The sequence below is a fragment of the Symphalangus syndactylus genome, chromosome 7 (assembly GCF_028878055.3).
Source record: "Symphalangus syndactylus isolate Jambi chromosome 7, NHGRI_mSymSyn1-v2.1_pri, whole genome shotgun sequence".
NCBI lineage: Eukaryota > Metazoa > Chordata > Mammalia > Primates > Hylobatidae > Symphalangus > Symphalangus syndactylus.
This window is the reverse complement of record NC_072429.2, coordinates 37,595,275-37,616,044: the sequence shown is the minus strand read 5'-3', so window position 1 is coordinate 37,616,044 and position 20,770 is coordinate 37,595,275. Positions and strand designations below refer to the sequence as shown.

The window sequence follows — 20,770 nt, the reverse complement described above, 5'->3', positions numbered from 1 at the left end:
CCCTGAAGGAGGTGGGCATTAATCCATAATCACATAAATAAACATCAGCCGTGGTAAGTGTTATGAAGGAGAGAAGTGTGGGCCTTTGAGAGCACATAACGGGGTAGGAGGAGTATCCAGGAGGGCTCCCTGATGAAGGGCCAGGAGCTGAGATCCAGACCATGAGTGGGTGTTAACTGATGTTGTAGTCCATCCAGGGTGTTATAACCTGAGCAGACTGAGATACATTCAGGGCAGCTTATAAGCAGAAATCTATTTCTCACAGTTCTGGAAGCTGGGAAGTCCATGACCAAGGGTCCAATAGATTTGGGATCTGATGTGGGCCCACTTTCTCAGCGATGGCACCTTCTCTCTGTGTCTCCACATGTTGGAAGGGGCAAGGCAGCTCTCTGGCGCCTCTTTTATAAGGGCACTGATCCATGACCTAATCACCTCCCAAAAAGCCCTACCTCCTAAGACCATCACCTTGGGGGTTCGAATTTTGGCATATGGATGTGGGGGACACAAAAACATCCAGACCATAGCAACTGAACAAAAAGTGGAATAGGATGCACCAAACTGAGAGGACAGAGCCTGCAAGACTCTGAGGTGAGTGAAGAAATGGCGAGTGCATGAGAGCGAGTGGAGTCTGTGTGGCTGGGGTGCAGACGGAGGTGAGGTGCAGACGGAGGTGAAATGCAGCCGGGAGGCAAGCAGGGTGTATGGGCTGGGCCTTGTGGAGAGACTTTGGCCTTGAAATGAACTCATGGCCCTTTCCCTTGTCTTCCTGTGCCCTTTGGAAATCCTATCATTTGAGGCCCAGTTCAGTCACTACATGCTTCATAGGCAGCCAAGATTTCCCCAACCCCACCCACAATTTAACACAGTCCCCTCTCCCCCCATCCCCACAGCCCTCTGTCTGCCCCTGGTCCCCTCCAGCTTGTATGAGAGTTGTTGGCCTCCTCCCTAAGGTCCTGTGCTCCTGGCACTGGTCCCTCAGCCCTGACACTGGCCCATGCAGACTCCCTCCACAGGTGAATGTCATTTGTAGAATTGCTGTGATTGGATAACCATCTTGAGAAGGAATTAGGGCCCTTCCTCCAGGCAGATCTAAGGCCAGGGCAGCAGTTACAGGGAGTGTGTCAGTATCAGCTTGTCCTAGCCACAATGCCCACAGCCATGAGTTCCCTCAAGATGCAATGAGTCCCCCTGTGCCTACAGCCGAGTTCCTCAGCCTCAGCACTGGTGACACTGTGGGCTATCCTGTGCATTGTAGGGTATTTGGTAGCATCCTTGGTCTCTACCCACTAGATGCCAACCACGTGCTTCTTCCCACTGACAATCAAAAATGTCTCAGATATTGCCACATGTCCCCAGGGGGTCAAAATCATCCTCAGTGGAGAACCACTGGCCCAGAGCTACCCAACAGAAACTTGTGTCATCTGCTAAGAATCCTGGAGCAGGAATTCCTATGTTGGATTAAACAAAATGACCATTTCTAAGATGCTGTCTACTTACTTACATGAACTAATGCTGGAGTGGTAAGGACCCCAGAGTCACTCTAAACTGTAAAGTGCCAACCCTCATTGTAGAGATGGGGAAAATAGACGCAGAGAAAAGAAGAGACTTGTGTGAGAATGGGAGTGCGTAGGGGCAGAGCAGGGCCTGGCCTTGCGTCTCCCCTCCAGGGCTCTTTCCACTTTACCCCTGGGACCCAGGCCCTGCCTGATATTCAGGTCCCTGCCCCTTCCTGTGCACACCAGTCCCTCATTGTCTGGGTTCTTGAGTGATTCCTGCTACAGGACCCAGTGTTACGAGGCTCAGCAACCTGCACCATGCCTTCATCCTGACTGCCATGGGAACCTAGAGTTTGCACTTGGCTTGAAAATTTGTTGCACAATATTCCTCTCCTCCTTCCCTGGTGAACACACCTCCTAGTATTGAAACTACCCTCCCATTCTCATCCCTACCTGGGTATCACTAGAATAAACCACGTCTTTGCCTCCCTGCCTGAATTCCTAATCTTAATCTTTCCATGTTGGGTGCTTTGACCCAGAGTGCCTCAGGGGGGATCCTGGCTCCACTGATTACTAAGTTTTTGACCTTGGGCAAGTCTCATAACTCTCTGAAACTTGGCTGCCTAATGTGTAAAATAGACCAAGAACAGTTGCTATGAGATATAGGTATAGTAATTTCCTGACACATCGGAAGCTCCCAGTTCATTCATTCATTTAGCAAATATCTATTGAGCATCTACTGTGTCCATGCTGCTGTTCTCACAACTGAAAGTGTGGCAGTGAGCAAATCAGTCAAAGGCCCTGCCCTCATGGAGCTCACAGCCTCACAGGTTAGTGCTTTCACTCTTCCAACTTCCCACAGGTGCTGAAAGAGTTAAGCAAGGAAGTAAAGTGCACAGCTTTGTGATCCTGAGAGAGAATGCACCATTAAACCTACAGCGGAAATGCCTCCAAGGGTGGGAGATATTCTTAGTAATGAAGATGGGCCTGTCACCGTCTCATTAATTATCCCCATCCCTCTCCTCCTGGCTCCTGGGAGAGTGGGAGTAATTGCAGGGCGTTCAAGGACTGGCCTCAAAGGATGCTAAGTGATCCTGGAATGAGGGGGACCAGGCCAAGCAGGCTCACTTGGGCTGTGGGTGTCTTGTGGGGGTTCTGCTACCACTGAGATCTGGGCCTTGGACACCCTCACCAAGTGGGGACACCAGGATGGATTCAATATGATATCCCCCAGAAGTGGCAAGAAAACCCTGCTCCTGGGTAGCTCAGGAGTGTAAAGAAATGGCTGAGAGCCAGGACTCCTGGTTTCAAGCATCAGCAATTCCACTAATAGGCTGTGACTTTGAGAAGTGACTTCCTTCTCTGGGTCTCTTCCTTCACCTGTAAAATGAGGATAACATCACTGTCTTTCACTGATCCACTGAAACTGGGGGCCACGCTATGTGCCAGGCTCTCTGCTACATGTTGGGCATTCAGAGATGAGCGAGGCAAGCATGCTTGCTGCCCTGGTTGAGTTCACTCTCTGGAAAGAGAAACCGACAGTGCCAAATAGAAGTGTAAACATTCAATGACAAGCTGTGACAAGTGCTGCACAGAGAAAGTTTTGAACAATGGGCATGTGTTATAAAGCCCCTGCTCTAGTCTGGGAAGCCAGGGAACGTGCCCCTAAAAAGGGATATTTCAAGCCAAGACCTTGAATATGAGTAGGAGGTGGGAGGCTGAAAAGGGCAGGAAGATTGAGGAGGCAGTGAGAACAGCAAGTGCAAAGGCCCTCCCTGGGTGGGTGGAAGCAGAATGACGTGGAGAAACTGAGGCAGGCCCACTTACTTGGCACACAGAGAGCAACCATATGCCACAAGGTCCTCATGAAAATTAGAGGAGAGAGTGAATGTGAAGGCACTGGGGACTCCATAAAGCAACTTATATAAGAGAGAGAGTGTTGGGATGCCTGCAAAGCTTACAAACCCAGCCTTGTCAGTTCTGGAGCTGGACACAGCATGGTACTGGCAAATGGTCCTTGGGAGATTTTTTGGGTGAGTTTTTTTGTGTTTTAATTGCTATGTGATGGCTTTCTGATGGGCTCTAATTGGGAGAAGTCTGACGTCTGTCTGGAGGAGAACTTCTGGGGCCCCAGGAGACAAGAGCAAGTTTTATTTGTTTTAAGTTCTGTTGTGTATTCAGTCTTTTAACTGTGTTTGTAAAGATGCCAAATATCTAATCTGTTTTGTTATCCAAACCCTTCATTTGGGCTTCACCAGGAAATTAGGTCACTCATTTTGTGCAGCAAAATAATGGCCAAAATGCTGCAGGTTCAGGGCAAAACTTGTACTGAAATTCCAAAGGTTGCAGTTACTAGATCAGTGAGAGTTTTTTAAAATCCTAAATGTGGTTCACGAGACAAATTTTGCTCTTGTTCTAAATGTGCCTGTACCCAGGAAAAGGGAGAAAATACTTCTTCTCCCCTTCTGTCTACACCAAATACCCCCGTGTTCTAAGACCTGAGACAATAACCCTGGAATTACGCAAGTTCAGCTGCACATTTTTAAACAATTCTCTGTTATCATTTGTATATTTAACTAAAACCCACAAGGCAGGAAATCATTTATAAAATACTGGACAAACCTCATTCTGCTAAAGAAAAGTATTATAACAAATTGTAGGTCTCACCAGTAATAATAAAAATATTAATAATAATAAAATACCATCATTTTATTATTATTAATATAATTGTTATTTGTTGGTATTTGTTGAGCATTTACTATGTGCCAAGTACTGTACTAAGAGTTTCAAACACAGTATCCCATTTTCTCCTCACAACAACCCTGTCAGCTAAAAACTATTAATGTCCTCATTTTAGAGGACGAGAATGAAAGTTTAAAGAGCATATGCCACTTAGCCAAGGTGGGCCTGTCTTGCTAGGGTTCTTGGAGGCAGTTTTCTTATATCTATTACCAGAATTCTTAAACTGGTTCTTGGTAAGCCTTTTGAACTCTATGAGTCTTCTGAAATTGCTTGCTAAATTTTGCATGCTAGGTGTGTTTCTTTAGGGAGAGGGTCCATAGCTTTCATCAGATTTTCAGAGGTGTCCATGGGCCAAAATAAAGTGAAGAGACTTGGTTCTGTGTTAACACAAATCTGAAACGGAGTCTCAAAGCCTTGTTTTGATAATTACACCAAACCCTTCTCTTGTGTAACTGAATCTATTTCAGATTACTTTTTTTTTTTTTTTTTTTTTTTTTTTAGCTCAGAGGATACAAGGTCCTGGTTTCAGGAGCTGTGTATTTCTGGCATGGCTGGGATGTAACTCAGAAAAGGTGCACTAAGCTAAGAGATGTTCAAGTGAGGGCCTCCCATTGTTACGGGTTGTGGAATGCCAGCCCTCAGTCATCATCTACGCATTTCATGAAACCACCCTCTAAAAGGCACTATTGTAGTATTGGTTGCTATAATTTTGTAGTTTAGCATTATTACTTTAAATTGGATCTCTCTACTGACAGCTTAGGTTGTAGGAGTTACGCTTAAAAACTTTAAATCTTATGTTTCCCCAATCCTGCTACCTAATTTTAGATTTTTCAGACATATTCTGTTACTATACTAAATTGATACTTCCTAAAGTCTGACTCTACTAAGCATATTTCACTTTAAATAGAGTATATTTTAATTTTTGATGAGCTGCCATTTTTTTTTTTTTTTTTTTTTTTTTTAGATTTTAAGGGTTACCAAGCATCTTGAATCATATAGAAAGTATTACAGTGTAGTAGCTTAAGGTTTGTATTTCTAAAGTTTGTTTCCAGCTTCTCCTCTCAGGTCACCACAGACTCATGCCGATGTGGCCATTTTCTCGCCTATCACATGTCACATCGACTTCAGCAGTCAATTTGTCCATGTTGGTCAGAATTAGGTCTACAGTAGCAATTTCCTGGCTTACTTCCTCTATTTTCTGAGAAACAAAATTGCCTGCTGGGCAAGTCAAGAACTTGTCAGATATTCAGGTTTTAGCTCAATGAGACGTTTTATTAGTCTAGACATTTTAGATGACAGAAACCTAACTCAAGCTATGTTAGGCAAAAGAAGATTGATCGGCTCACAGAACTAAGAAGCATCTAGAAGCAGCACAGCTGGGTGGAGGGGCCCGTGAGCACCATCAGGTGGTTCTTCTCCCTGTTTCTTTTTGTGTTTGGCCCCATGCTCTCCAGCCCAGACTGGCTGCCTCCGTGCAGTAGGACAGAGGGCCTGGCCAGCCCCCAGACACCATCAGTACAGAGAGGCAGCATGTCCCGCTAGGCTCAGCAGAGAAGTTCCAGAGAGTCTGAGGACCTGTTGCCCACACTCAGGCCAGGGTGGGGAGACAGAGATGGACAAGCAGGTTAGACTTCCAAGCTCCCTAACCCCCAACTTCCCATCTGTAAAGAGGGATGAGGCTAGGCTCCATTTCACAAGGCTGTTGTGAAGATTAAATGAACTAATGAATGCATGGTAAAGACTCAGCACAGGGCCTAGCATTGCTGGTTCTGCCAGTCTGAGCTCATGATAACCAGCTGGTTATATAGAAATGGCCATTCCCGTGATGCAATGCAGTAGTCAGTGCTTGCTGTTGTCAATATTATCATCATTTTTAAGAATACTTAGCATAAGGTGTAGCATATGTACTCAATAAACGGCAGTTATTATTTTTTATATTTAAACACTATTGTTATAAAGTGTGTGACACAAGGCCTGGTATCAACTCTATAAATATTAGTTATAATAGTAACAATAGGAATAATAAGAATACTTAGGGCCTGGCACATACTAAGCACTCAATATACTTTAATTATTGTCCCAACTGTTATTATCAGCACCTATTATTTCTCATGAGTTACAAGGCACCTCGGAATTGCCATTCTCCTCTTCTCATCCTGCCCGATATCCTCCGTGGTAACCAGCCTCATGGTAACTAAGCACTTTTCTCCCTCCAACCTCCTTATTAAGCTTCAGGCCCACTTCATCATGTCAGCTCCAGGCAAGCCGGTCTTTTCCACTTCTCCCGAGGTGCCCTTGTCCCTGGGCACAAGCCCAACCTCCCAGGAGGGTGCACTGGCAACCAAGCCAGGCTTCTGTTCAGTGACTCCACCTGCATAGCCAGTCTGCCATGTCCTGCAGCCCCCTCACTCACCCAGGCCCCAGCTCCCTGCTCCCCTCAAGTCTCCCTTTTACTGCTCTCCCCTTACCCAAACTAGATCCTGGCACACAGATTATTTTTGTAGGTGGAGGAGAGGAGACAATAATAACAATAACCAACACTTACATAGTCCCTGACATAGGCGGGCACCATTCTAAATGCTGTGCATGGATTAACTGATTAATCCTCAAACCAAACCTATGAGGCAGATACTGTTGTCATCCCTGGTTTATAAATAGGGAAACCAAGGCACAGAGAGGCAACTGACTTGCCCTAGACAATGCAACTAGTAAGTGATGTAGCCAGGATTGGAACCCCTTAAGAATATTACATGAAATGATGCACAGAGTGCCTGATACCAGCAAAGATTTACTAACGCCCAAGATTATAATGATCACACTGTCGTTATTACAGGGCAGATTCAACAGCAGTGTTCACTCCTCTCTCTGGCCGAGTTTGGCACTTTCAGTAACAAAGGAGGAACAGAGTGCCTTGGTCTACAGAAGCAGTTCACCTGCTGGGAGGAGAGGAGTGGGGAATTTTTTATGTTAATGTAAAATTCTCATAACATAAAATTAACCATTCTAAAGTGCACAATTCCGTAGCTTTTAGTGCATTCACAATGTTGTACAACCACCACCTCTATCTAGTTCCAAATCATTTTCATCACTTCAAAAGGAAACCTCATACATGCCATTAAGCAGTCATTTCCTGTTCCTCTGTCCCCAAACCCCTGGCAATCACCAATCTGTTTTCTGTCTCTGTGGATTTACCAATTTTGTGTAGCTCATACAGATGGAACCATACAATATATGTTCTTTTGTGACTAGCTTCTTACCCTGAGAGTAATGCTTTCTAGGTTCATCTGTATTCCCATAGCATGTATCAGTAGGTCATTCCTTTTATGGATGAACAATATTCCATTTTTGGATCTACCACATTTGTTTATGTGGATGAAGATTTTCTTTTAGTTTTTTATTTCCATAGGTAATTGGGGAACAGGTGGTGTTTGGAAGTTCTTTAGTGATGTTTTGTGAGATTTTAGTGCACCCATCACCTGAGCGGTATACAATGCACCCAATTTGTAGTCTTTTATCCCCCACCCCTTTCCCAACCTTTCCCCCTGAGCCCCAAAAGTCCATTGTGTCATTCTTATGCTTTTGCATCCTCATAGCTTAGCTCTCACTTGTGAATGAGAACATAGAATGTTTGGTTTTCCATTCCCGACTTACTTCACTTAGAATAATGGCCTCCAATTTCATCCAGGTTGCTGCGAATGCCATTATTTTGTTCCCTTTATAGCTGAGTAGTATTCCATCATATATATATACATATGTATATATATAATATGTGTATATATATAATATGTGTGTGTGTATATATATATATATATGTATATATATATATATATCTCACAGTTTCTTTATCTACTCATTGATTGATGGGCATTTGGGTTGGTTTATGTGCATGGAGATTTTAAAGGAGCAGTTCCAAGGTTCCTCACAGTCTATTGCCACAAAGATAGTGCTGCTGTCATAAAAGCAGAGGTCTGAGAAACCTCATCCTGCTATGGTGAAAAAAAAATCCAGAGGCCGGGCGCGGTGGCTGACATCTGTAATCCCAGCAGTTTGAAGTCTGAGGAGGGTGGATCACGAGGTCAGGATATCGAGACTATCCTGGCTAACACGGTGAAACCCCGTCTCTACTAAAAATACAAAAAATTAGCCGAGTGTGGTGGCACGCACCTGTAGTCCCAGCTACTGGGGAGGCTGAGGCAGGAGAATCGCTTGAACCTGGGGGCGGAGGTTGCAGTGAGCCTAGATCACACCACTCCCCTCCAGCCTGGCAATAAAGTGAGACTCCATCTCAAAAAAAAAAAAAAAAAAAAAATCCGGAGAGGAACCCTGCTATAAGAGAATGCCCTAGCCAGGGTCAAGGCCAAAAACTCAAATGCCCACGTCAAGGAGTGGGAAGGGCTGGGTGTCAGAAAGTAGGGAGGGTCACTGGTGATCTGCAGTATCTAAAAACCTTCAGACTCAGAACTGTTTAAAATCATGCTTACTAAACAGAACCATCCAATGGACCACTTTCAAATCACTGTACTTGTAACCTCTAGAATGCCAACATTCTAGAAGACTATGATACCAGCTCCAGCTTTGGCATTAAAAAACAAAAAACACTGGCCAGGCACGGTGGCTCATCCCTGTAATCCCAGCACTTTGGGAAGCCAAGGTGGGCAGATCACCTGAGGTTGGGAGTTTGAGACCAGCCTGGCCAACATAGAGAAACCCCGTCTCTACTAAAAATACAAAATTAGCTGAGTGTTGTAGTGCATGTCTGTAATCCCAGCTACTCAGGAGGCTGAGGCAGGAGAATCACTTGAACCCAGGAGGTGGAGGTTGCAGTGAGCCAAGATCATGCCATTGTACTCCAGCCTGGGCAACAAGAGCGAAACTCCATCTCAAAAAAAAAAAAAAAGCCTTGGCAAATTTAACATCAGGGTGCAACAGAGAGGTGGGTGGCTTCCCCAACATTAAATCAGCTCCAAATGTTACAGGTGTGGAGTGTGCTATAACCAGTCAGATAAGACTGACTGCTGACTCTGCTAAGGATTAAAAATGGCCTTAATACCTGGCTGACAGATAGTTTTGGAGATTCACATCTCTATCTCTGAGTCAGCTGATACAGAAATAGCTAAGCCTTCACTTCCATAACCTTCATAGTAGGTTTTAACTGCAGAGCCTGGAATTGTGGGTGACAATCTCAGAGGATAAGAGAATGTGACTCGTGGAACAGGAGTTGAACAAGCAGAAAATGTTGTACTCTTACAAAAAGCTAGAGCTCTGTCTTGTAAAATTGGTTTCTTTATCACATTACATTCCAAGAAAATAAATTTAGAGTGTTATCTGGTATTTAGCCCTGTGGTTCTCAAATTATGAGTCATAAAATCACCTGGGGAGCTTGTTAAATCACAGATTCCCAGGTTCCACCTCCAGGGAGTTGGCGTCAGTGGCTTCTGCGGGTGGGGGCCAGGAATCTGAATTTTACCAGGCTGCAAGACAGGTGATCCACAGGTCACAGTTTGACACACCCCAATATAGTGAATATGCTTGTACACTCAGTCTGGAGTTGTAGCTGTCTAATCAGAGTCTAGATTGTACTACTTGTCCAAATCTCTGGGCCCAAGTTAGAGAAGCCAACTGCCTAAGATAGAATGCCATGTTTCTTTTGTTTATTTATTCACTCAGTGAGTATTTATTGAGAATCTGCAGTTCCTGCAGATATACCTGTAGGTATGACAGACATGAATCCCTCTCCTCATAGAATTTACATTCTTATCAGGATAAATGGATAGGGGCAAATAATTATCTTCTCGGTACAGTAAAACCTGTTAAGATGGAAACAGAATCTCTAAGGATTTGGGGGGCTGGTAAACATCCCTTAGTGTAAGTACCATGTGCTGAGTCTTCTTCCTAATATCGCTGCTGAGCATTTATATACTCAGTGCGTACTTAAACACTTTTAGGGACAAGGGCTCACTGTCAGTTGAATAAGGCCATTCAGTTCTTAGGTGTTAAATGTTCATTCCCTGAACCTTCTGCCCTTAGTCCTAGTTCTACTTTTTAAGACTTGCAAAACGAATGAATGCCTCTTCCTACAGAGAGTCATTAAAATCTTTAAAACCAGCTTTCACCATTCTGTTAAGTCTCTTCTTCAGGGTAAAGACCTAGTCTTAGAATTGCATTTGAGTCCCCTTCCTAGGAAGGTCACAATCCTCCCATGGGTGCATTTTACCTAGTATCTTTTTGAAAAAAAATACAAAGGTAGGGTCCAAAGAGTCATTCACATGCATTTATTTATTAAACACATATGGGCCAGGCACTGTTTTTGGCTCTGGGGATAAAGTCCATGGAAGAGAATAACCATCTCCTTCACCGTGATGTTATCCTTCTGTTAATGTCACATTGTTGAACTACTGGCCAAGGGAATAAGCTCAGAAGACCGTTATTTCACAGGGGTCTTCATGAACAAATCATCTTTTCTTACATTCTTTATCTAAGTTTATTGCTAGCTACCAACTAACTTTTTTTAGCCTCTTTTATTTACAGATATACTACCAACTCCCAAATTCTGATTTTTTTCATTTCTAATTATATTTTTTTCTTGTTTGATCCTCCTCTCCTTGTTTCTTATGTAAATATGCTTTCCGGTATGCAAAGTGCTAAAGCTAATGGCCATTTTTGGCTCAGTTTTATTTCAGAATGAAATGCCAATGTCATGGGGTTAGAAAGCAAAAGAGACCCTCTAGTCTGACCCCCTCGCTTGACACATTATTTCCCCACATGAGGACTTCTGCCCTCTTGATCTTTCCTATGCCTCTTTAACTTAAGTTCATGACCTCCTCAGACCTCTGTGTCCATCTCATCCATTTCCTACAGTGACCTGTAACATGTGTTTCCTGCCACAGCCACAGTCATAAACAATTCCTGATAGATTCGGAAGCACCTCAGAGAGGAACCGGAAATGCTCTCTCTAATAACTCCCTAAAGTAAGAATCCCAACACACAGCTTGGTAGTGGACACACCCTGTGATTGCTGGATCAAGCCACAGACTCAGAGTCCCTCTACTGGGCTCTGAGAACCATTGCATTTTAGTTTAGAATGAATTAAACCCAGTTGAATAATTAGGAATACCCAAGTATGTCAGCAGACAAAAATCAAAGATTCTTGTTCCACAAAATACAAAACTGCCCGTAAAATTAGAACCTGGGAGATGAAAATAATCTTCAAGGCCATCCAAATCCCACCTTATTGTTCTTCAGATGAGGAAACTGGGACCCAGAGAGAGGATATGTTAGGGGTTGAGCAGAGACAAAAAACACAGGCCTCCTCACTTCAGGCCTGTCTTCTCTTTTTCACTCCGAATTATTGACCTTTCACCACCATCTAATCCCTTCGCTAGTATTCCGGTCCTGGGGGTTCCAGGCAACAAAGCATAATATAAAGTATATCCTAGAAACAAAGTCAGACAAACAAATGCCATCTGGATGCTCAGGAATCCAGCCATTGCTGGCTCCTTTCCTTTTAGGGCTGGTGACAAGGGGAATGGCTCCAGAGGGATAATATGTTCCTATTTTTCCTTCTAATCCAGGACACCTGTCCCTTCTTTGGGGAATGTGTCATATTTGGGGCTGCTTCTCAACATGTGAGCAGCCACCTGTTGCTCGTGCCTTTCCAAAATGGCCTTTCAGGTTTGGGGCTGGCCAACTGGACCCCCACCCACAATAAAATGTGGGTGTTAGCAGTATACTAAATTTGAAGAGTCTGGAGTCTCTGAGGAATTAGCAGGTCAAGGCAATGCTCTCAAGCGGAATATACACCATGACACCTCCTCCCCCTTAAATGTGATAGCTCTGGTAGACTGTCATAAGTCTTTAAGAGAAAACAAAGCTGGAGTTCACCATGATCTGTCACTCTTTTTTATCCACACTGTCATTTATTCATTCAACAAATATTTATTGACCACCTGCTATGTGTCACTCACTGCCAATCATGCACTCATCTCTTCACCCCACAAACATGTACTATCTCTTCTAAGAGCAAAGTCCCGTGCTGGGGACTGTGGGAGATGTAGCAATGAATAAAGCTCAGTTCCTGCCCAGAAGAAGCTCTTAATTTAGTGGGGAATGAAAAATCCATAAGCTACTGTGCCTTAAGGCTGTATGTGTGGGAAGAGACACAAAGAACTATGGATCACAGAGGAGAGAGAAGCCACTCCCAACTGGCAGGTAAGAAAGTTTGCAAGAGGATGTCATGTGAACCCTAGACCTTGAGGAACGGGTAGGATTTGGACACACAGAAAAAGGATGTGAGTGGTCGCATAGGTCTGAGAGGTGCCAGAAGGGAGCTGGGAAAGCCAAGGGGGCCGTTCTGGCAGATGTGTAAGGGACATACGCTGACCACGGAGTAAATCAAAGTGGGGCAGGGGGAGAGTGCTGGAGGGTTTGAAAGGTCTGAGTTTCGTTATTTTCATAACCCCTTAGGTTCCGAGGTTTGGCACCCCATCTGCAAACAGGCAGCCCGGGCAGAGAAGAAGTTAAAGGTAAGCAAGCTAGTAGATTCCAGACCAGCACTCCTGCTTTGCTACTTTCTGCCACAGGTTAAGGGAGCTGTGCTTTGGGACAGGGTCAGCATTCCTTAGTGTGCACACTCCCAAATGTGTGCCTATGTCCTTGGATTTTCCTAATGGTAACACCTGCCCCATGGGGTTTTTGAGGGGGTTAAGACATCGGATATGAAATCACTCTGAAAACTGTAAAGCACTGTATTCATGTGAGTTTTGTGTTTCTGGGGCGAGGCTGTAACTCTACCATTGCTGACCAAGATGGCGGCCTCGCTGAGAAGCTCTCGCCATGGTTTTTCCCAGCCTAAGGTCACTAGGCTGTTATAACATAACATAATAACAGTTAATAATGTCACAGTAATTGACCATTTACAAAGCATCTTCATAGCCACTGTCTGATTTTACTCCTTTAACCCTGTGAGGCAGATGGACAAGAAATTCTATCTTTGCCTTGCCTGTGAGAAAACCAGTTCTAAAGAGGTGATGATGTGCCTACAGTAACAAAGCACAGCTGACATCCCCAGGTACGCGCTGGGCCAGCTGAGGTCCTGTGTCCCTCTGAATTACTGTGTTCTGACAAATGTCAGGAAGGCTTGTGAATCTGGGTTCCTGATACTGCAGAGAGGGATTGAGCCTCCCAGGCTGCAGGAAGGATCCAGCTTCTGGGTCTTTGATGATGTGGAGGAGACACCTGGCGTGTGTGTTGGGGGATGGGGAATGGGGCCTTTACATCCTGGCCCCCGGATATCAAGTTGACCCCGTGGGACTCTATTGTGTTACCTGCTAGAGTCTATCCAACTAGAAAAGCAAGTGCACAATTTCTGACCAGCTAGTGAAACATGTCTTCCTTACTATCTCATCCACTTAATGAAAGTTTTCTGAAAGAGCCAGTTTATTGACGCATAATTATTTTTTAAGCCCTGAATTGCTTTCCCTGTTTCTTCCAAGACCCTCTCCCCTTTAAGGTATAAGAACTACTTGTCCCTTTCTTCATTTTCCTCCCCTTTGGTGGCATTTCCCAAACTTCAGTCATCCTCTACAACCCTGATGCCTGTTGCCGTATCTATGCACCACCTGTTTCATTATATACTTAATCTTTTTCTTTACATCAAGTCACTACTTTTTATTAACTAAACTTATTTTAAAATAAAACTTTATATTGCCACGTGGAAACCAGTAATACTTGCTATAAATAGAAGGTAATCATAAAATAAATTCAATGATAATGAAATAATTCTTAAGAATAAATGTTTAAAATTCTAGCTAGACAATGTTGCCTGCACTCTCTTTGTTTAAAAAGGGAAATTGGGCTGGGAGTGGTGGCTCACGTCTCTAATCCCAACACTTTGGGAGACCAAGGCGGGTGAATCACTTGAGGTCAGTAGTTCGAGACCAGCCTGGCCAACATGGCGAAACCCCAATTCTACTAAAAATACAAAAATTAGCTGGGTGTGGTGGCACGTGCCTGTAATCCCCGCTACTCAGGAGGCTGAAGCAGGGGAATCACTTGAAGCTGAGAGGCAGAGGTTGCAGTGAGTCAAAATTGTGTCACTGTACTCCAGCCTGGATGACAGAGCAAGACTCTGTCTCAAAAATAAAATAGGAAATTGGCAATTGTTGAGAGAGTTGCTGAAATGTATTAGCACCAAACTGAGACCGCCTCCTTGATCTAATCAAGGGGATTGAAATGTTAGATTTTACTCTCTAACTCTATGATTTAGTATTATCAAATGTTCCACCTTCATCTTCCCAGAACCACCACTAGTTCACAGTCCACAGTTTAGGAAACTTTATAGCCCCACTTAGAATGCTTTAAATTGTAGGATGAGAAAACTGGGAGAGAATCAAGTGATCCTGAAGCTCAGCCTCTTGATTTTACAGATCAAGAATCCAAGATGCCTAAGACCACATACTTCACCCATGGGTCCTTGATTCCTAATCCCTTTACATCATGCAGGCACCCTCTTATGCATTAAGACTGGCACCATGCTGCTCTGCTAAGGAAGCTATTAACCCATCATTGCCATTGTTCAGAGACAGTTTTTTTTTAAGTTTATCACTTAAGTTGATGTCAATTTGCAATTAATACACTGTAAAGAATCAGCATATTGTGCAATTACATGAAGTTTAACCCACTTTTACATTTTGAATAAACAAACTCCCAAGGAATGAATACTAACCAATTTTATTTTTTTAAAGAAATACATTATTGACTGGGATGACTCAAAATGAAAAGTTTTATGAGTAATTTCCTATTTAGACTGCTAGCTGCAAATACGTAGAAAATAAATCCATATTCTGCCCCCAACAGCCTGAAGTCCTTGCATTTTAGGTCTCATTCACACTCAGACCTTGACTTAAAAGGCAGAGAATAAAAAGGAAGTACAGAAGTAGCCAGAGAGTACTTTAATGGTATTGCTAATGTTGCATTCTTAACCCCCTGTCTCACCCTCCCCACCAAGCTCAAGTTGCAGCTTCTCACCTTTTCTGTCTTCATCTCTCCCACAGCATAGACGGACATCTGAAACCTCCATCTCACCCCCTGGATCCAGCATTGGGTCACCCAACCGAGTCATCTGCGTACGTATCACTTTTCTACCACCAAAGGGCCTTCCTTATTCCTGACCTGGAATCTAAAGAGTCACTAAGGATGAGGGAGCTCTCAGGTTTTCATCCAGCTGACATGTGATGCATGCTCTTCATGTGCTAGGCTCTGTACCAGGTCTTGAGGATCCAGTGGGGTACAGGGAGGACATAGATCCTGCCCTCATGAAGCAAACAGTCTAGTAAACCCAGAGTTTCAGGGATAATGCAGAGTTCCACGGAGCAAGAGAAAGAAAGTACAATGACAGCAAGAGCCCTTGCTGAGTTCTAAAACCAATGCAAGGTGCCTGGTTTCCCACTACTTAACTGAGAGCAAGAAAAAACTGAGGATCAAAGTGGTATTCTGAATAGGTATTAGCTGGAATATTGATGTGGAGATAGTGGTGGGTAATAAAGAGGCAGAAAGGAAAAGGAAGCCACATACACATGTGGAAATATGGCTGTAAAGAATTTGCAAACATAAGGAAGAGGTTTCTAATCATGTGGGAAGTCCAGGGATGGAGCAGACCCACCTCCATGTGTCTGAGCGCCCATCTCCACAGGCATTCAAACACAGAAAGACTCATCATTTGCCCAGGATGTAGAAGAAGAGACGGAAGTTGAGTTCAATGACCTCAGAGGCCCCTTGTATATGTCATTCATTCATTCAACAAACATATGCCAAGCATTTACTCTGCTAAGCGCAGTGCTCTGCTCTGGGGAAATGGTGATGAACTACACAGACTTGATGCCTGTCCTCATGACATTGAACACATAGCGCCATGAATCATCAGTTGCAGTTATAAATTCCAGGAAGGAAAAGCACAGGGTCCTCTGATGATACTACAGATAAACAGAGGGACCTGACATCTAGGACTAGTTGGGAGAAGGCATCCCAAGGAAGAAACATTAAACGCAAAGCAGAGGGATAAACAGAAATAAGCTAAAGGAGGTGGGAAACGCAGAGCCAGGGAAAACTGAAACAAGCAGAAAACCTCAATCTGATTGACTCTGGACTGTTCCAGCCTTCCACAAGCCAAAGGAGCCAAGAAGACCAGAAATATGGGGAAAATGGTTTGTAACAAGCAACCTACTCCTGACAAGAAGCTCTAGATACAGTCAGCAAACCAGCCAGCCCCAGCCCTGTCCACTATTGCTAGATCATTACTTCAAATCCACATCCAGTCTCCTCTTTGATCCCTGGATAATGCCCATTGACGGGACTATGGGCACCTTTCCTTTCTTCTCTGGTCAAATGGAAAAAAAGAAAAACACTTAAGAGTTGTCACTGACTGAAATTTCAATATGGATCAATACTACTGTGTGGCTGTGAAAAAAGACAAGCTGCTTTGATCACAGGCTGTACTCATTGAATATTCCTATCTAAAGCAAGAAAGGTGATAGTTTCCCTGGCACTATGAATGGGGCCAGACCACAGCAGGATTAATGGGCTTAGTTTCCAGGCATGCACAGTGAGAATGTTATTGACAAATATGAGTATGTTTCCAAAAGAGAGTTACTAGAACAGGAGCACTCAGGAAGCTGCTCCACTGTAATACCATTCATCACAAGCTCGTCTCCCGGTGCTACTGAGGGGCCTTGTAAACCTTTGTGAAATAAGTTAAGCCCTGATGATGTTCACCTTGGAGTCCTGGAGAAGGTTTCCCAGAATTGCCCCTGTGATAAGCACCTCCATTACAGAATGGAACTTATGATGGCAGCTAGGAACATCTGCGCTTGTGCCTTCCAACTAGGGGCTTACACATTGAGATCAGTTGTCCCTCACAACCTAGCAGAGGCATATGTCTCCCCTTCCAGCCTCTCCTGCTCTCACCGTTTATGGTGCCTCATGCTCAGCTGCTCCTGGGAATGACTGAACATGTCATAGAAGCACTGTTTTCAGTGAGCCCATCCCAAGTATGGCTTCCAAATTTGGAAAAAAATTCATCCATCTGCTTTGGATAGATGCAATAACAAGCATAAAGATGGATTTTAATTTAGTTTTAATAGACATTTGAGATTTTATATTCAAATAGAATTATCAGTGAACCTGAAACGAGCAGGTTCTTTCAAACTTTCAGACTTTACTCCATCTCCACTGACTTCTAGAATCATCTTCAGGTGGTTTGGCTTTGACCCATGTGTTCTCTTCCTTCCTTCCTTCCTGGCTAATTATGTTAGGATGCCTCTGATCAATTGGTGTGTCTCCAGACCTGAGGCTCATTTATAGCCCTGTAAACAAAGTGGCTATAGGAAGAAATATAAATTTAGTATTTTTGAGGTTTGGGGTAAAGTGCCAAAATGAATAGTTACGGGTCGAGATGAGTTTGGAAGATGCCAAGAGCTCTCAAAGTCAAGATCTAACAGCCAGGACAAAAGGCAGCAATTACTTCAGCAAGTGGACTCTCATCTAATAAAGGCTTTTTTTACCCAAACACCCCCAGAACTGGTGCAGATGTGGGTGTCTGTACCAGGCAGGCTCTGGCAGAAATCAGGTGGCCTACCTCAAAGAGTTCAACTGAGGAAGGTTTCATGACGGAGGTGTGGGCAGGGTTAAGTGGACCCACAGGAGATAGTGAGGTATCCAGGGACTACAGCAACATGATGTTGTTACCACACTGGACCTAAAGAGATGAGGGAAGGGAAGAGCATTACCAAAGCTGGCAAGAGCTGGGGAAGCCCAGCCTCCAGAGAGAGTCAGGCCCAGCCCACAGCCAGCCAGGAAGGTTGCCAGGGGAATAAGTGTGCCAACCTCTCTCTCCATTCACCCTCTAGTCTCTGCTGGTGCATCCCATTGGCTAAACCCAACTGAAAGTCAGAGAGCAAAAGAGCCTGTGATACAGCCCAGGCAGTGTTCAGGACATAGATCCAGGGAAAGAAGGGTGCACACTGGGTCTAGGGGCAACAGAGAATAAGCAACACTGCCCTAATTGCAGTGCTGATGTGGCAGGGATAGAACAGTGGAAGGGCTTTGGTAGGTTTTCAAAATAGCACAACTTATAGGTATTTATGGATGCTGCTCCCTGTAAAGTAGTCTTGGCCCTGAGACTGTACCTGGCCCCTATGGCATTGGGAGAACGTTATCAGACTAATACGGTCTCTGGATTCTCTATCTAGCAGCCTCTATTGTAATTTGCAGCACCTCAGGACCTTGCAAGACAGATCCTGGTTGATCATAGCAAACACCAGGTCACAGAGGGAACAGCTGGAGGACATGGCCGTGGAAAAGACATGGCTTCAGGAGCCATGAGATGCGGGCTGTCACATGCAAGGGGAAGCTTTCTTTCAATCCATGCAGCTCTAGAGGGCTGAACTCTCCCAAAGTCAAGCAGAAGGTAGAGGCTCATTTCAGTTCAATGGAAGGAGCAGCTTTCTGAATGCAGCCTTCTGACGGTGTAAGACAGTGAACTCCCCATCCCAAGAAAACAGGAGAGGCCGCTGAAGAGGGCAAGCTCTCTGTGTTGAAATTTGGGCTCTTGCAACTTATTAGCTATGTAGCCTTGGACAAGTTAATTGATTTTTCTGTGCCTCTGGTTCCTTATTCAAAAGTAGGATAATGTTAGTGCCTACTACTAGAGTTGTGAGTTGCATGGATGAACTGAGTTAATCTATATAAGGGACTTGGTACAGAGCCTGGCTTATAATAAGTACTCACCAAATGTTAGCTAGTGTTTTACTATGATGATTATTTTTGTCTTTACCATCTTCATCTTCTTCTTCAAGGATGCTGTGAATTGGGATGTCCTCACTCTGTGGGATCGGAAGGCAGTCAGCACCCAGGCTGTGTCATTCAGGCTGAATTCAAATCTATTAGCTTAGTGGTGCAAATTGTATAACATTTTGAGCCTCCATTTCTTCAGCTAGAAAATAGAAATGATATTGACATTTACTTCACAGAGGCATTACAACATCTAGAGGATGTAATTCTTGTAAAGCACAGGGCCTTACAAACAATATGTGCTCAATAAATGTTAGCCCTGTTGGAATGGATGGCCTCTAAGACCACTTTTATTCTAACATTCTACTGTTCTTCAATTTGATCCTAATCTTCTGTTTGTGGTGGGAACTGGAGAAGTTCGTTCCTTCTGTATCTTGTTTTTGTTTCCTCTCTCCATTCCCTTTTCCTTCTTATCTTTCTATTCCTTTCCTGTCCATTTCCCTCTTCCCTAGGCTAAAGTGGATAATGAAATCCTTAATTACAAAGACCTGGCGGCTCTCCCCAAGGTTAAGTCTATCTACGAGGTACAACGCCCCGACCTCATTTCCTATGAGCCTCATTCCAGATACACGTCCGACGAGATGCTGGAGAGATGTGGCTATGGAGAGGTATCGCGTCTTGCCCTTCTCTCTGGGGCTATTGTAGGAAAGGAGGTTCCGCCGGGGTCCCCAGCCCTCTCCATCACAGACAGTTTGGCCTCCACAATGCTGGCTCCCAGACTCTTCTACACTGGGATTTATGGCCAACATTTTTCAAACGAAGAGATTTCATTTGGCTTTCTGGCTTTTCTTGAAAACTCAGAGCCGACAACATTAAACCTACATTTCCACCGTCAGGAGATGGGAAGCAGCACCCCCTATAGACAGGACATGAGCTTTCCATTCTCCCCAGTCCCCCACTCCCTATTAATCCCAGCGTTGAAGCTGAGAGCCTGTGACCACTTATTACTCAAGCTGTTGTATTTCTTATACTGCAGGAATTTTTCATGTACTCAGCCCAAGGCGCTCATCTCCTGCCAGGCTCAATGGCCATTTAGATTTATAATCCCTGATTATAACATGTCTAATCAGACATGTTCTCTGGTTTTCGCACCTGGCCTTTAGCCCCAGTGTCTCTTCAAAAGAAGAGACACTTTTATAAAGACTCAGTAACAGATGGCTTTTGAAATCATTAAATGGTTGCTAAACAAGAGAAAGTGTTCTCTGGAGATGGCAGTGGGGTGGGGGGCAGAATTACCCTGGAGGTCCTGGCAGTCTATATTCTAGAAGATTTCTAACCTTATCCCAGACCCCTTGAATTAATTTGAGGCAGCAGAAGCCTGTCCTGGTGGGCAGGGACCCAGGTTCTTCCAAGCTCCACCATAACTAGCCTTGTAACCTCAGGCAAGTCCCCTTCCTCTCTAAGGGATTTGGGTTCCATTTGGTTGAAGAGCCCAATGCTGAGATTCTCTGGTTTCCGGCCCCTGAAATGGACCAGGAGAGGAGGATCAAGTGTTTAGTAGAAGCCGCTTGTCCTTCAGTTAGAGATGGCAAACCAGGGCCCACAGGTTGCAGCCACCCCTCAGATTTGTTTTGTTTCACTCACAAAGTGTCTTTTGAAAATGCAAACTAGTTGTCAACATGTAAACACTGGGAGATTTCACGTAAGAATCTGCATTTCTGACTTTCTTGGAAAATTAAGATGCTGTG

At 44.2% G+C, this 20,770-nt stretch overlaps 1 protein-coding gene and 1 long non-coding RNA gene across 7 annotated transcripts in view; one reads left to right on the top strand and one right to left on the bottom strand.

The window, feature by feature from the left end:
* Positions 1-20,770, top strand: part of ABLIM3 (actin binding LIM protein family member 3) — a 125,656-nt gene that overhangs the window by 82,481 nt on the left and 22,405 nt on the right. For 3 of the 6 annotated variants that reach the window (XM_055285679.2, XM_055285678.2, XM_055285677.2), the window contains exons 9-11: positions 12,702-12,760; positions 15,290-15,361; positions 19,535-19,690. In XM_055285679.2, the coding sequence (XP_055141654.1) occupies positions 12,702-12,760; positions 15,290-15,361; positions 19,535-19,690 (287 nt within the window). The remainder of the gene's footprint in view (positions 1-12,701; positions 12,761-15,289; positions 15,362-19,534; positions 19,691-20,770) is intronic. The other 3 variants (XM_055285681.2, XM_055285680.2, XM_055285682.2) reach the window with 1 other exon arrangement.
* Positions 16,296-19,220, bottom strand: LOC134737205 (uncharacterized). Its single transcript, XR_010121860.1, has 3 exons — positions 19,020-19,220; positions 17,869-17,988; positions 16,296-17,611 (listed from the first exon to the last, which is right to left on the bottom strand). It is a non-coding gene; the product is annotated as an uncharacterized lncRNA (long non-coding RNA).